We start from the raw sequence: 13690 nt of genomic DNA on the forward strand, positions 1-13690 counted from the left end.
AGTTTCAAACCTTCCCTAGAGTGAAAATAGCTTATGATTGTCCCTGAGAAGAACATATCCTGGTCCCCGTTTGGCAAATGAGGAAACCGAAGGTCACCTAGTTGTTGACAGAGCTGAAATTCAATTTACTACCCAGCTCTCCTCTGGACCAGGTTGGAGTCAAATATGTATAGGATAGAATGGGCAGGGGGTACCCTATTGGACTGAAAGCTGCGAGCCCCAGTTGTATCTACAGTACATACAGAACTATGTGTCAGAGAGAGAGAGATTCTGGGCTGCACCGGACAGAAACTACTAGAAAAATGGTGTGTCTTATAAGGACGCAGAAATGTATGTCTTGTAAAAGCCAAGGAAAATAACTGACAAGCCACCTCACGTGCCATGCCTAACACACACACACACACACACACACACATGCTCCTCCACCTCTCCAGCCCTCTTCCAGCCTCTCTCTAATCACGTGACGGGAAAGGAGTGGATTACATCTCAGAACTCATAACCCCAACATCTGGGTCGTGCCAGGAAGGAAGCACCCCAAATATTAATGAGATTAATCTTTGGATAGTGTGGTTATAATGACTATTTTATTCCGTGGTTCATATCTGTGTGCATATATCTTACGTTTTATTTGGCATACAAAAACAGATCAAAACCATTTGCACAGGGCATTTGGGATCCACTACAATGACAGAGTTTGTCCCTCTGATTTGTTCAAGGTTGAAGCCAAGAAAGCCACGCAGAAGATGGGCCAAGAAAGAGAGCCAAACAAAGAGACATGTGGCAAATCGAGCCAGAGCGTTTTGTTTTCTAAACCTGGTGGAAAGAACTAGAAAAATATCATTGCGTAGATCTCACCTAATCCAGGTCAAAATACTGAGACACTTTTGTAGGACTTTAAAGTCTGTTGCCTGGGTATTTATTTGGCTTTCTGGATATTTTGCACAGTGTATATTTTGGAATGTGTAGGGTGAGCTTTTTTTTTTAAATACCTAAAAATGTCTATACATTCAGGTAGATGAAGAGTATTTCTATAACCCAGACTTCTAAGCCTGTGGCTAAAGTTATGTGTTTTATGTTTGAGTTGTAATGGAGCCAAGCATCACTCCTCCAAGGAGATCAAAAGACCTACAAATTGAGAAAACTCCAGACCTGCTGGAGAGCCACGGAGCAGAATGAGAGCCTTGGGGCTCTTGGGCATGGTATAATGAATTTATATCTGAATTTTATAATAAATTAAGTATGTCAATCAACTTGATAATTTCCATAATCATGACTAACATTTTTACGGGATGCTGCAGTTTTCAAAACACTTCTCATTTAATCCCTTCCCAAGCCCTGGAAGGCAGGGTAAAGTGTACACATTCCCCGTTTCTCAGATGGAAACACTGAGGCCCAGAGAGGTTGCTGGTCCTGCCTAAAGTCTGTTGTAGCATCTGACCAAAAGCAGCTGGTGGGAGAAAATGTTTGTTTTGGCTTACAGTCTTGAGGGGAAGCTTCATGATGGCAAGGGAAAAGGCCTGGCAAGAGCAGAGGCGGGACGTTACCTCTGTCTCAGGAGGAAAACAGTAGCAAGAGTGAACTGAGCTCTGGCAAAGGGGGACTAGCTATAATACCCCTAAGCCCACCGCCAAAAGACAACTCCTCCAGCAAGATCCCATCTCCCGGGCTGGAGAGATGGCTTAGCGGTTAAGCGCTTGCCTGTGAAGCCTAAGGATCCCGGTTCGAGACTCGGCTCCCCAGGTCCCACGTTAGCCAGATGCACAAGGGGGCGCACACGTCTGGAATTTGTTTGCACAGGCTGGAAACTCTGGCGCGCCCATTCTCTCTCTCTCCCTCTATCTGTCTTTCTCTCTGTGTCTCTCGCTCTCAAATAAATAAATAAAATTTTTAAAAAAAGATTTCATCTCCCAAATTGCCACCAGCTGAAGACCAAGTATGCAAAACACATGAGTTCATGGGAGACTTCCCATTGAAACTACTGCAGTCACACAGCTGGTACACTCAGGAGCTTGGTCTCAAATCTGGGTTTCTAATTATATGTCATACCACACACTCTGCTTCACCAAGACGAGTGGTCTCTTCAGTCCCAGGTCACAAGGACAGACCAAGTTCTCAGTCACCAAAGCACACACAGTCTCTTCCCACTTATTTGGAGAGACCTCCCCCATTCCCTGTGCCGCCTTTTCTTCCCCCACCTCTCCTGGCCTTTCTGATGACCAGGCAGCCAACCACACACTGAGGTGGGGCAGAAGTCACAATCAGGATTCATTTTTATTTTCGCTTATTGTTTATTTTTTGATTTTTCAAGGTAGGGTCTTGCTCTAGCTCAGGCTGTCCTGGAATTCACTATGTAGTCTCGGGGTGGCCTTGAACTCATGGCAATCCTCCTACATCTGCCTCCTGAGTGTTGGGATTAAAGGCGTGTGCCACCATACCTGGCTTTGATTTTTGTTTTATTTTTTAAATCCACAATAATGTGTATATGTATGGAGGATGCCAAAAAAAATTTCTTTTTCAAAGCCACAATAGAAATATCTATTATATTTAAAACCAGATATGGGCTAAAGAGACAGCTCAGCAGTTGCATGTGCTTCCTTCAAAAGCAGGAGGGCCTGAGACCACTCAAGTTCAAATCTCTAGAAGGAGCACCAACAGCTGGGTGCAGTCATGTACACCTGTAACCCCAGTCCTGTGGGAGGAGAAAACAGAATCTCTGGGGATCCCAAACAGCAAGCTCCAGAATCTGTAAGAGACTCTATCACAAGGGAGAAAAAGCAGGTGGGTGAGGGCTGGAGGGGGATGAGCCAGGTCTTCCTCTGGTTACCACAGGCAACCACACAGGCACAGCAGGCAAGTACATGAGGCACCACGTCAGAACATAAACGTACACCACACCACACCACAAAGAAAGAAAACAAGCTGGGGAGATGACTCAGGAGTTAAAGGCACTTGCTTACAAAGCCTGCTGACTGAGTCCAATTCCCCAGTACCGAGGTAAAGTCAGAAACACAAAGAAGCACATACACCTGGAGTGCATTTGCAGTGGCAAGAAGTCCTGGTGTTTTCTCTCCTTTCTCTCCTTCTCCTTCTTCCTCCTCCTCCTCTTCCTCTTCTTCTTCTTCTTCTCCTTCTTCTTCCTCTCTCCCCCTCTCTTCCTCTCTCAAGTAAAAATATTTTTTAAAAAAGAAAGGATTTTAAAAATTGTATTCTTTTATACTAATTAAAACTCAGGGGCTGGAGAGATGGCTTAGCAGTTAAAGTGCTTGCCTATGAAGCCTAAGGTCCCAGGTTCAATTCTCTAGTACCCATGTATGCCAGATACACAAGATGGCACATGCATCTGGAGTTTGTTTGCGGTGGCTAGAGACCCTGGTGCATCCATTCTCTCTCTCTCTCTCTCTCTCTCTCTCTGTTTCTCTCTCTCTCTCTCTCTCTCTCTCTCTCTCTCTCTCTCTCTCTCCCCCTCCCTCCCTCCCTCTCTCCTTCTTTTTTTCTCTTGCTCACTCAAGTAAATAAATAAAATTAAAAACAAAATAAACAATAAATAAATAAAGATGGGCTGGGGATATAATTCATTAGTACAGTGATTATCTTAAATGCACAAGTCACCAAGTTCCATTCCCAGCACCACAAAAAGAAGGGAAAAAATATGTTTATTGTCTCAACATTACAGCCAGCCTCACTCCCTGATACCCTGTCTTCCCTCTGAGCAGTACCCACACCATCAGTTTGGCCCCACACAATGCTGTTTGGCCAATTGATTGATCTTAGTTCCCTCCTCAAGCTGAGCCAATCAGCATCCCTGGTCTTGGAGTTTGGAAGCAGACACTGAAATACCACTTAGATTATTCGTGAACTGAGTGATGCACCTTCTCCAGAGCTGGGGCGGTGATGCTCCCTCTGTGTTCAGAAAGAAGGGCTTGAGTGGATAGGCAGCAGTGGGGATGAGGGGCCACAGAGCCTGAAAGTGTGCACAGGGCCACTGCGGATCCGTATCGCCCAGGAGCAGATGCTCCTCTGCCTGAATCAGCTTGGTTGTCTTCCTTCCTCACCATACAGACTGAGGGCTGAAAGCCTTGACTTTCCCGCCTCCCTTGCAGCTAGGGCAGGCTGCATTATACAGATCGGGCTGGTGGCCCTTTAAGTCAAAGTCGGCCCTTCTAGAATAAAGATCAAGCTTCACTAGGTGAAAACTTTCACCCTCATCCCTTTGCCTTTCCCATTTTCCACACTGGGGCAGAGATGTGGAGCGAGAACAGCCTACTTGGGACTGATCAGATGTCAAGAACTAGACCAGAGCCACCTGCCAAGGACAATGGGGTGGAAAGACAGATGGGCTTGGTGGGTCTTGGTGGCATCAGTAAGTTCTAAGTCATGACTGAGCCGCCCAGCCACTGAAGCCACTGTAGTCAAGTGTATGTCTCTATCACCAGCCAAACTACCCAAAACTTGGTGGCTTAAAATGACATATTTTGTGCATGTGTGTGTGTGCGCGCATGCACGTGTGTGTGTTCATGTGCTTATGGGTGCATGTGTGTGCTTATGCTCATGGAGACCATAGGTTGATGTCATCAATTCCTCTCTATCTTATTTACTGAGGCAGTGTCTCCCTTAAACTCAGAAGCCTGCCAGTTCAGCTAAGGGGATCCTGTGTCTGCCTCCTTAGCACTGGGATTAAAAGTGGCCCACGATACCTACCCTCTATTTATGTGGGTGTTGGGTATCCAAATTCATGTGATCACACTTGTACAAAACGTGCTCTACCCACTGAGCCATCTCCCCAGTCCCACAAATACTTCTTGTGATTCCACCGATCAAGCTGGGGTCTTTGCCATCTACTCTGGATGGTTGAAGATAGCCTCACTTATATACCTGGTTCCTGGCAGGCAAGCAGATTAGGGCAGTGTTTCTCAACCAAGGGGACTTAGCTCCCATCCCCAGAAACATTTGTTACAATGTCTAGTCCTGACTTCCTCACACCACACAAGGCTTGTGACTGTTGTTATCATCTCATGGGAAGAGGCCAAGAATACTTCTAAACACTCCACAATGCACAAGGCAATTCTCCACAACAAAGAAGTATTTCACCTCAAATGAATAGCGAGGTTGTGAAACCTGGTCTAGGGCGGCCTTGGCTGGGACAGCGTGCCTCAGCTCGGCTCCCTCTCCCATCATCCCACGAGCCACACCGTGCTTGCTCACATGATGGTGGGCACATGTTCCCAAGAGCAGCTGTTGAGAACAAACCCCAGTGTGTAGTCGCTTTTCTAGTCTCTACCTGCCTTGTGTTTGTTAGTATCCCTTCAGAGCCAGAGCCAGTCCAAATTTTTATAATCTACCCACGTCAGAGTTCTGATATCTGAAGCCAATCCCATTCCCATCTGATTATAGGAAGAAGTTACCTTCGTTCCCAATGACTCCGTGGTCCCTAGATCCTTCTCTTGTAAAGGTCAGTAGGCTCCAGCGCCTGCCTTTGGCTTCTACTCAGCCCCTGTATCACTCAAGACTCCTTGGTAACAGACTACAGAAACTGCCTGTGGCTCACAGGTAGGAAGAAAGTCATTGCAATGGAGTGTGAAAGGCTAGGGACAAAATAAAGAACAGAGGCTTGGGGGCTGGAGAGATGGCTCAGCACTTAAGGCGCTTGCCTGCAAAGCCTAACAACCTAGGTCCTATTCCCCAGTACCCACGTAAAGCCAGATAAAAAGTGTCTCATGCATGTGGAGTTTGTCTGCAGTGGCTGGAGGCCCTGGCACACCCATACTGTCTGCCTCTCCTCTGTTTCTCTTTGCTTGCAAACAAATAAATAAAAGTATTAAATTTTAAAAAAATGGAGGCTTGGATAGTTGGGAACTGGCTTTTCTTCCCCATGTCCACTTCCACTGATTTTCCTATCGTCTGTGTCCATACTTCCCTCTGTTAGTGTTACGCAGCCCCCACTGGTGGTTCTGAGACGCTACCAGCGACCTGTCCTTGGGTGCAAGGGTGGGTGTGTGGGTAGGTAGGTGGGTGGTCTGTACCAACACATAACAAGGCACCTGTAGTTCCTCAACTCTGTCTTCCCCATCGTCACCTCCTCCTCCAAGAAACCACGACAACTTCCTCAGTCTTGCCAATGCTTGAAATCGTGACTTTGCAGATAAAGTGCCCTTCTCTTGCAACTTGGCAGAATCACCAGTGCCTGCTGTTGCAGAAGCCAGAGTCATGAGATGTCTGGAAGGGAAAAAAATAGCTTGAGATCTGCCTTCCAAAGTGTGCTCCGGGTGAGTACAGTGGTTTCTAGTTGTTTAGGGACTTAGTCAGGACCCAAGGAAGCTGAGAACCCAGGACTGCGAATGCCGTTCTCTCTCCTGCACAAAGCCTCCCGGGTAGGAAGGCAGGCGCCTGGTGAAGGTGCAGTATCTCAGCTCCTCAGCCTGGCCTCATTTCCATCAAGATGGGATGCTTGCATTTGTCTGCTCAGTGGCCCCAGTTATTTTTGGGCCAACTCATGACCTTATGTGTCTTGCTTTTGTCATGAAACATTTTTCTTTGCCCATTTGTCCCCAGGAATCCTCAGCCATGCCTCCATCCTGTAGCAGATATGTTAGCAGGTTGACTGTTTGGGGTGTCCTCTCACCTTTATCAGAAACATACTTTATGCTAAAAACAAATAAGAATAAATAAGCTTCCCTCCCTAAAACCCCAAAACAGTGAAGCAGAAATCTTAGCCTCTGGCTAACTGGGATCTTAGAGAAATCAGTTTTGACTGACAAGTCATCTTGTACAGGTAAAAGATCAGCTTGCATTCATTCAGGCCACAAATCCTGGGCACCCACTCTAAGCCTGGTGCTGATGTTACTATGCTAGGCACCATGGGTTTGGCCTTTTCTCCCCTCCAGCTCTGATCTACTATTTTAAATAAAAGGGGTTGGAATCAGTTGGCTGCATATGCTACAGGAACAAGCTCACTTTTTAAAAAATTTTTATTTATAAGAGAGAGTGAGAGAGAGACAGACAGACAGACAGACAGAATGGGTGCTCCAGGGCTTCCAGACACTGCAAACGAACTTCAGATGCCTGTGAAACCTTGTGCATCTGGCTTACGTGGGTCCTGGGGTATCAAACCAAGGTCCTTTGGCTTTGCAGGCAAACACCTTAACCACCAAGTCATCTCTCCAGCCCCAAGTTCACTTTTGACATTCATGGATATTTTTTGGGGTTAGCACAAACTTACTGCTGGGCATTCTCTAAAGAGCTGCGTGTAGTGACGACCCTCTTCTGGGGGGTTCTTTGTGCCTTCTAGCATTGTTTAGTAATAACAGGAACTGCTTTTCATGCGTGCTTGTGAACCATCAGCCAGTGTGCCAAGCAGTCCAGACATTACCCCACCTCGTCCTCTCTCTATGTCACTCCTGATTTGCCTGTTAAATGAAGAACCCAGAGCAGGTAAGAAACTTTCCCAAGGTGACAGAGCATGTGTCAGAGTCCAGACTTCTTTCAGTTTTGAAGTTATTTATTTTTATTCACACATGGTGGGGGCAATGTACTAGGGTCTCTTGCTAGTACAAAGAAATACCAGATGCCTGTGCCACTTTTCGCTACTGGCTTACACGAGTGCTGGGGAATTGAACCCAGGCCCACAGATTTTGCAAGCAAGCACCTTTAACTGTTAGGCCATCTCCCAAGCCCTGAGACTTAGTCTTAAATGCTTCAATATATCACTTTCCTTAATGACATTCAAGGATCCCTCTCATTATCTCTTTTTATTTTTGTCTGAGATAAGGTCTTCACTTTAGCCCAAGCTGACCTGGAACTCACTCTGTCATCCCATGCTGGCCTCAAACTCACAGTGATCCTCCTACCTCTTCCTCCAGAGTGCTGAGATTAAAGGCCCATGCCACCATGCCCAGTTCTCATTATCTCCTACCACTGCGGATAAAGGTAACAAACTTTATCTGTGAAAGGCCAACAAAAGCCTTTCTCTACAAAAGGCCATTATACATAATCAACAATAGGGCCTTTGTCACTACTACACACTAACATCAAGGCATGATAGATGGATGAGCAGGACTGTGTTCCAATAAAACTTTATTTATAAAATGAGTAATGGGCCAGAATTGCCAACCCTGGTGTTAAACTGTTCCCGGGGCTAGATGACTCATGTCCGCATAGCTAGTGCCTGTGGCATGGCTGCCAGGTGATTGCTGTCTTAGTATGGAAAGCTTGTTAGTGGTGTCTGATCCTCTCAGGAACTCCTTACATTCAGCCATAGGGGCACAGCCTTGTAATCCCAGGACTGAGGAAGATGAGGCAGGCAGATTGCTGCAAACTCAAGGCTAGCCTGGGCTCCATAGACAGACTTTGGAACTCTAGGAGGACCATTCCGTAGACAGTATTTCTCTGAGCTCATCCCACTGGGATCTGCAAACCCAGCTCCCAACCATCCCTCCACACTGCCTTTGCCATCAGAGACTTGTGTCTACACAGCGGGGATCTTTGCCCAGGGGCCTGCTGCCCTGTTCCAGCCTGAAAGGATGCCACCTTCCGAACGTGTCCCCTCTCTCTACACTCCCTGCCATCCTGACGCCTGCTGAGTCACCTGCTCTTTGTTTTTCTATTAATACCTTAGAGCAGTAGCCCTGGGTGAAGGCACCTGCCATTCCTTCCACCTAACTTCACCTCACTCTGCTTTGATCCACAGTGTGTTAAATTTACAGTGTCCCCAATTCTCAGGTGCCTCTGAAGTGATCACATGCGGTGTTTACTGGTACCTTTATCTATCATTCCTTCTGCCCTGTCTGCTGAGGAGATTGCTGCTTAAATGACCCATGGGCCACCGTGATGCCCAAAGGTCAGCAGGTCACGCAGTCCCAACCCGTATCTGATGCCACTGTCACGTCCTTGGAGGTGGCAGGGGATGGACACTTGAGAAGCTTGTGTCCCAAGCATTCCTGCTGATTCTGTTGAGTCATGTGGGTGCACAGAGTGTGTCTTTGTCAGCTTCTCTTTCTTGGCAGTGACCGGGGGACCTAGAAGTGGGCCATCGGACACTCTGCAGGGCAGAAACTATCCAGGGTACCTCAGGAATCACAAGCTATCATTAACTCACTCTGCTAATAGTTCTCCAGCGCTTGCCTCAGGCCAGGTACCATGCCGGGTGCTGGAGCTGCAAGGTTGAAACAAGAAGTCCAGTTGGGGGCGGGGCACCTGCTATTTTATTCATGAGGGATAATTAGCGTTGGGGCCTACAAGAGGGAGAGTTCCCCCGCAAGAGCTGCAGCCACTCTCAGGCCCGCCCGCCCGTGGGATCCAGTAACTCTCACGCTTCAACGTGGCTATTCCTGACTGCCCCTGCATGGGTCCCCTGCTTGCCTCAAACCAGCAGCTGTCTAGTACCCATCTATGCCCAGTGTCCAGCACACTTCATGTGTTTTGATTGGCTTAGAAGCAGCAGAACACGGCTTTCCCAGAGTAGCTTCTGCCAGTACAAAAACAACAACCGGAGCTGGCCGTGGTCACGCACGCCTTCAATCCCAGGCAGAGGTAGGAGGATCGCCGTGAGTTCGAGGCCACCCTGAGACTACATAGTGAATTCCAGATCAGCCTGGGCTAGGGTGAGACCCTTCCTTGAAAAAACAAACAATAAACCAACAAACAGATATCAATCAGGAGCTCACAGAATGGCTCCGTGGGCAACGGGCTTGCTGTGCAAGCATGAGGGTCTGAGGACAGATTCTGCAGCAGCGTGTGAAAGTGCTGAGCACAGGAGCATAGCTATAATCCCAGCCCTGGGGAGGCAGAGACAGTTGGATCCCTAGGGCTTGCTGGCTAGCTAGCAAGGCAAATTGGGTGAGCTCTAAGTCCAGTGCAAGACTCTGTCTCAAAGAATAAAGTGGAGAACGACTGAAGACGAAACCTGACATCGACCTGTGGCCTCCACAGGCGCGCGCACATGTGCACATGCATGCACACATGCATGCAAAAACAATTACAACTAAGCCGGGCGCGGCGGCACACGCCTTGAATCCAGCACTCGGGAGGCAGAGGTAGGAGGATTGCCGTGAGTTTGAAGCCACCCTCAGACTCCATAGTGAATTCCAGGTCATCCTGAGCCAGAGTGAGACCCTACCTCGGAAAAAAAAAAAAAAAATACAGCCCATATTAGTAGCAACTTTGGAAGGGGTTCAAGAGATCACTACAGAGACAGCATGGCTGGGTTTCAAGGTACCGCCCCACGCCCGTGCACACCATGCACACAGCCAGCCCACGTGCAAGCAATCTGAAATAGCATCTAGAGTCTCAGGTAAATTCATAGTCTCTAAGATAACTCCCAACGAGCTCTACACAGGAGATAACTTCTAATAATTTGCACATGGTCTACCTGTAGCTGTTGCCCCCCCCCACACACACACACTATCCTCTTTTCTCTTGCCCGCCCTACTCAGTGTAACCCTATGAGTGCCTTGCTGATACCAGCTTCTCCCCATACTAAACCTTTGCATGGCTTGTAGATCTTACAAGATCTTTTTAAGATTTATTTATTTATTTATTTGAGACGAGAGAGAGAGAGAGAGAGAATTGGACACTCCAGGGCCTCTAGCAACTGCGAACAATCTCCAGACTCATGTGCCACCATGTGCCTCTGGCTGACGTGGGACCTGGAGAATCAAACCTGGGCCCTTAGGCTTTGCAGGCAAGCACCTTAACCACTAAGCCATCTCTCCACCCCCCACCTTTTTTTGAGGGTATGAGTCTAGAAAGATGGCTTAGCAAGTAAGAAAGCTTGCTACAAAAGCATGAGAGCCTGAGCACCCACCTAAAAATTTGGGTGTGGCCTCACATGCCTGTTCGGGGGAAGCAGAGACAAGAGAATCTCTGGGGTTCACTAGCCAGCCAATGTGACCGAAAATGGCATCTCTGGGTTCGGTGAGAGACTCCATCTAAAAGAAACACTCAGATGAGAGGTAGAAGAAACCTGACAGGCTCCTCTGACCTCCACATATGTGTACACAGTGTGAAAATCTGTGTACACATGCACAGCCATGAGAAAAAAAAAGTTGATTCCCATTGTTGAAAGTGAGAATTTATGGTGTCCCTGAACCTTGACCTCTGAGCATCTTTCTCAACCCTGATGGCTGTGGAGAGCTTGTAATGATTAATAGGTGTGCTGTTATCTGCAAAGTGCTAAACCCATGCTGCATTTTATGAGCCGCTGCTATCTCTGCTGGTCTCCCTAATCCCTTCTTGCTTTTCCAGCATGCCCCCTGGAGAGACCACCCAGTTCTGTCAGGCTCTGGAATTGTCCGCCACCCCCACCCCATGGCTATGCACTCTCTTATCATCGGACAGCTCTTCCCAACTGTTTCTTGGTTCTATTCTCCTCTTTTTCAAAGTACTGTTGTTTTTCTTAAAATTCCTTCGCTCCTCCCCAAAAGACAGTTATACAAGTACATGGAGGAGGAAGAGAAGAAACAAGTCAACGATGACTAAGCTGGCCTGGCTCCCTCGCCACTGGAATAGCGTCGAAATTGGCTCTCGCTTGCCCCAGCCTCTGCAGAAATCCTTTGCGGAGGGTGTGAATTTTCCTAAAGATCATTCTTTCCACATGACCAGATGCTGGAATGTGTCACCCTCACAGATTGGTCCCTGCTGGTGCTTGGTGCTCAGGGCACAAAACTACAGGTCATTCTGAAGTGACTTCCCCTAATAAAAAGGCAGCTGGTGCTTCCTGGAAGTTTCTTCTCCCATCAGAGCTCAGCAGTTACTTTGCCTTTCTTTCCCTCACTATGGTGTTTTCTGAAGCCCACTGATGTCTGAGGGGAAAGAAGTTCAAATGAGTGTTTCTCCAGAGTGCTTCTCTCTAGACATCTGCGGGCTCTCCAGGCAAGACCTAAACCCAAAGCCTCTGACATGGGCAGAGCAGCAAGCAATACGAGCTCCTTCTCCCAAGTCTCAGAGCCCTGCAAATCTTTAGAAGTACCAGAAAGATCAACACAAGAGGTATTTATTTATTTATTTATTTATTTATTTATTTATTTAAGAGACAGAGAAAGAGGCAGACAGAGAGAATGGGCACTCCAAGGCCTCTAGCCACTGCAAATGAACTCCAGATGCATGTGCTCCCTTGTGCATCTGGCTTATGTGGATCCTGGGGAATCAAACTGGGGTTCTTAGGCTTTGCAGGCAAATGCCTTAACTGCTAAGCCATTTCCCCAGCCCAACAAGAAGTATTTAAAGATTGCTCAAGCTGGGTGTGGTGTCACACACCTTTATTCTGAGCACTGGGGAGACAGAGGTAGGAATACACCATGAGTTCAAGGCTACCCTGAGAATACAGAGTGAATTCCAGATCAGCCTGGGCTATAGTGAGCCCCTACCTGGAGAAAACAAAAAATAAATAAAAAATAAAAGGTTGCTCAAGCCAGGTATGGTGGCTCAAATCTTTAATCCCAGTACTCAGAAGGATAGGCTGCTGGAGGATTGTCATGAGTTTGAGGCCAGCCTGGGCTATATAATGAGTTCTCAGCTGGCCTGGTTTGCAGTATGAGACACTGTCTATAAAAAAGAAAAGAAGCCGGGTGTGGTGATGCACACCTTTAATCCCAGCACTCGGGAGGCAGAGGTAGGAGGGTCGCCGTGAGTTCAAGGCCACCCTGAGACTCCTTAGTGAATTCCAGATCAGCCTGGGCTAGAGTGAGACCCTACCTCAAAAAAAAAAAGAAAAAAAGAAAAAAGAAAAAGAAAAAGAAAAAGAAAGAAAAGAAAAGAGATGCCAGGCGTGGTGGCGCACGCCTTTAATCCCAGCACTCGGGAGGCAGAGGTAGTAGGATTGCCTTGAGTTCCAGGCTACCCTGAGACTCCATAGTGAATTCCAGGTCAGCCTGGACTAGAGTGATACCCTACCTCAAAAAACCCCCAAAAAAAAAGAAAGAAAAGAAAAGAAAAGGAAAAGAGAAAAAGAAAAAGAAATAAGGGACTGGAGAGATGGCTCAATGGTTCGAGAAACTTGCTTGCAAAGCCTGATGGCCTGGGTTTGACTCCCCAATACCCACATAAAATCAGATGCACAAAGTAACACATTCATCTAAAGTTCACTTGCAGTGGCAAAAAGTACTGGAACACCCATCCTCTCTTTCTCCTCATTCTCTCTGTCCTTGCAAATAAATTAATAAAACTGTTCTTTAAATAGATAGGGCTTGGAGATGGCTAAATGGTTGAAAGAGCTTGCTTGCAAAGCCTGCCAGGCCAGGTACAATTGCCCAGCACCCACATAAAACCACATGCAAAAAGTGGCACAAGCATCTGGCACACATTTGCAGCCATGAGAGAGCTTAATACACCCATACACCTACATGCAAATCATTTTTTTTTTAAGTTGGGGCCGACTCCAGGTATGATGGTGCATGCCTTTAATCTCAGCACTCAGGAGGTAGAGGTAGGAGGATCACCATGAGTTTGAGGCCAGCCTCAGACTACATAGTGAATGTCAGGCCAGCTTGGCCTAGAGTAAAACCTTATACTGGGAAAAAAAAAAAAGTCAAATAATTGGGGCTGGAGAAATTGCTTAGTGGTTAAGCCTAATGACCAGGGTTCAATTCCACAGTCCAATATAAAGTCAGATGCATAAAGTGGCGCATGCATCTGGGGTTCATTAGCAGTGGCTAGAGACCCTGGCATACATCTGGAGTGCGCAGTGGCTGGAAGCCCT

The 13690-nt window shown here is 47.2% G+C and overlaps 1 protein-coding gene across 1 annotated transcript in view; it reads left to right on the top strand.

Annotated features, from left to right (window-relative positions):
- Fhad1 (forkhead associated phosphopeptide binding domain 1) overlaps positions 1 to 882 on the top strand; it is a 136725-nt gene extending 135843 nt beyond the window's left edge. Inside the window, exon 34 of the mRNA XM_045150005.1 lies at positions 717 to 882. Coding sequence (XP_045005940.1) covers positions 717 to 830 — 114 coding nt within the window. The 3' untranslated portion in view covers positions 831 to 882. The remainder of the gene's footprint in view (positions 1 to 716) is intronic.
- Positions 883 to 13690: the final 12808 nt, after the last annotated feature.

Source organism: Jaculus jaculus, chromosome 5, assembly GCF_020740685.1.
Source record: "Jaculus jaculus isolate mJacJac1 chromosome 5, mJacJac1.mat.Y.cur, whole genome shotgun sequence".
NCBI classification, from domain to species: domain Eukaryota; kingdom Metazoa; phylum Chordata; class Mammalia; order Rodentia; family Dipodidae; genus Jaculus; species Jaculus jaculus.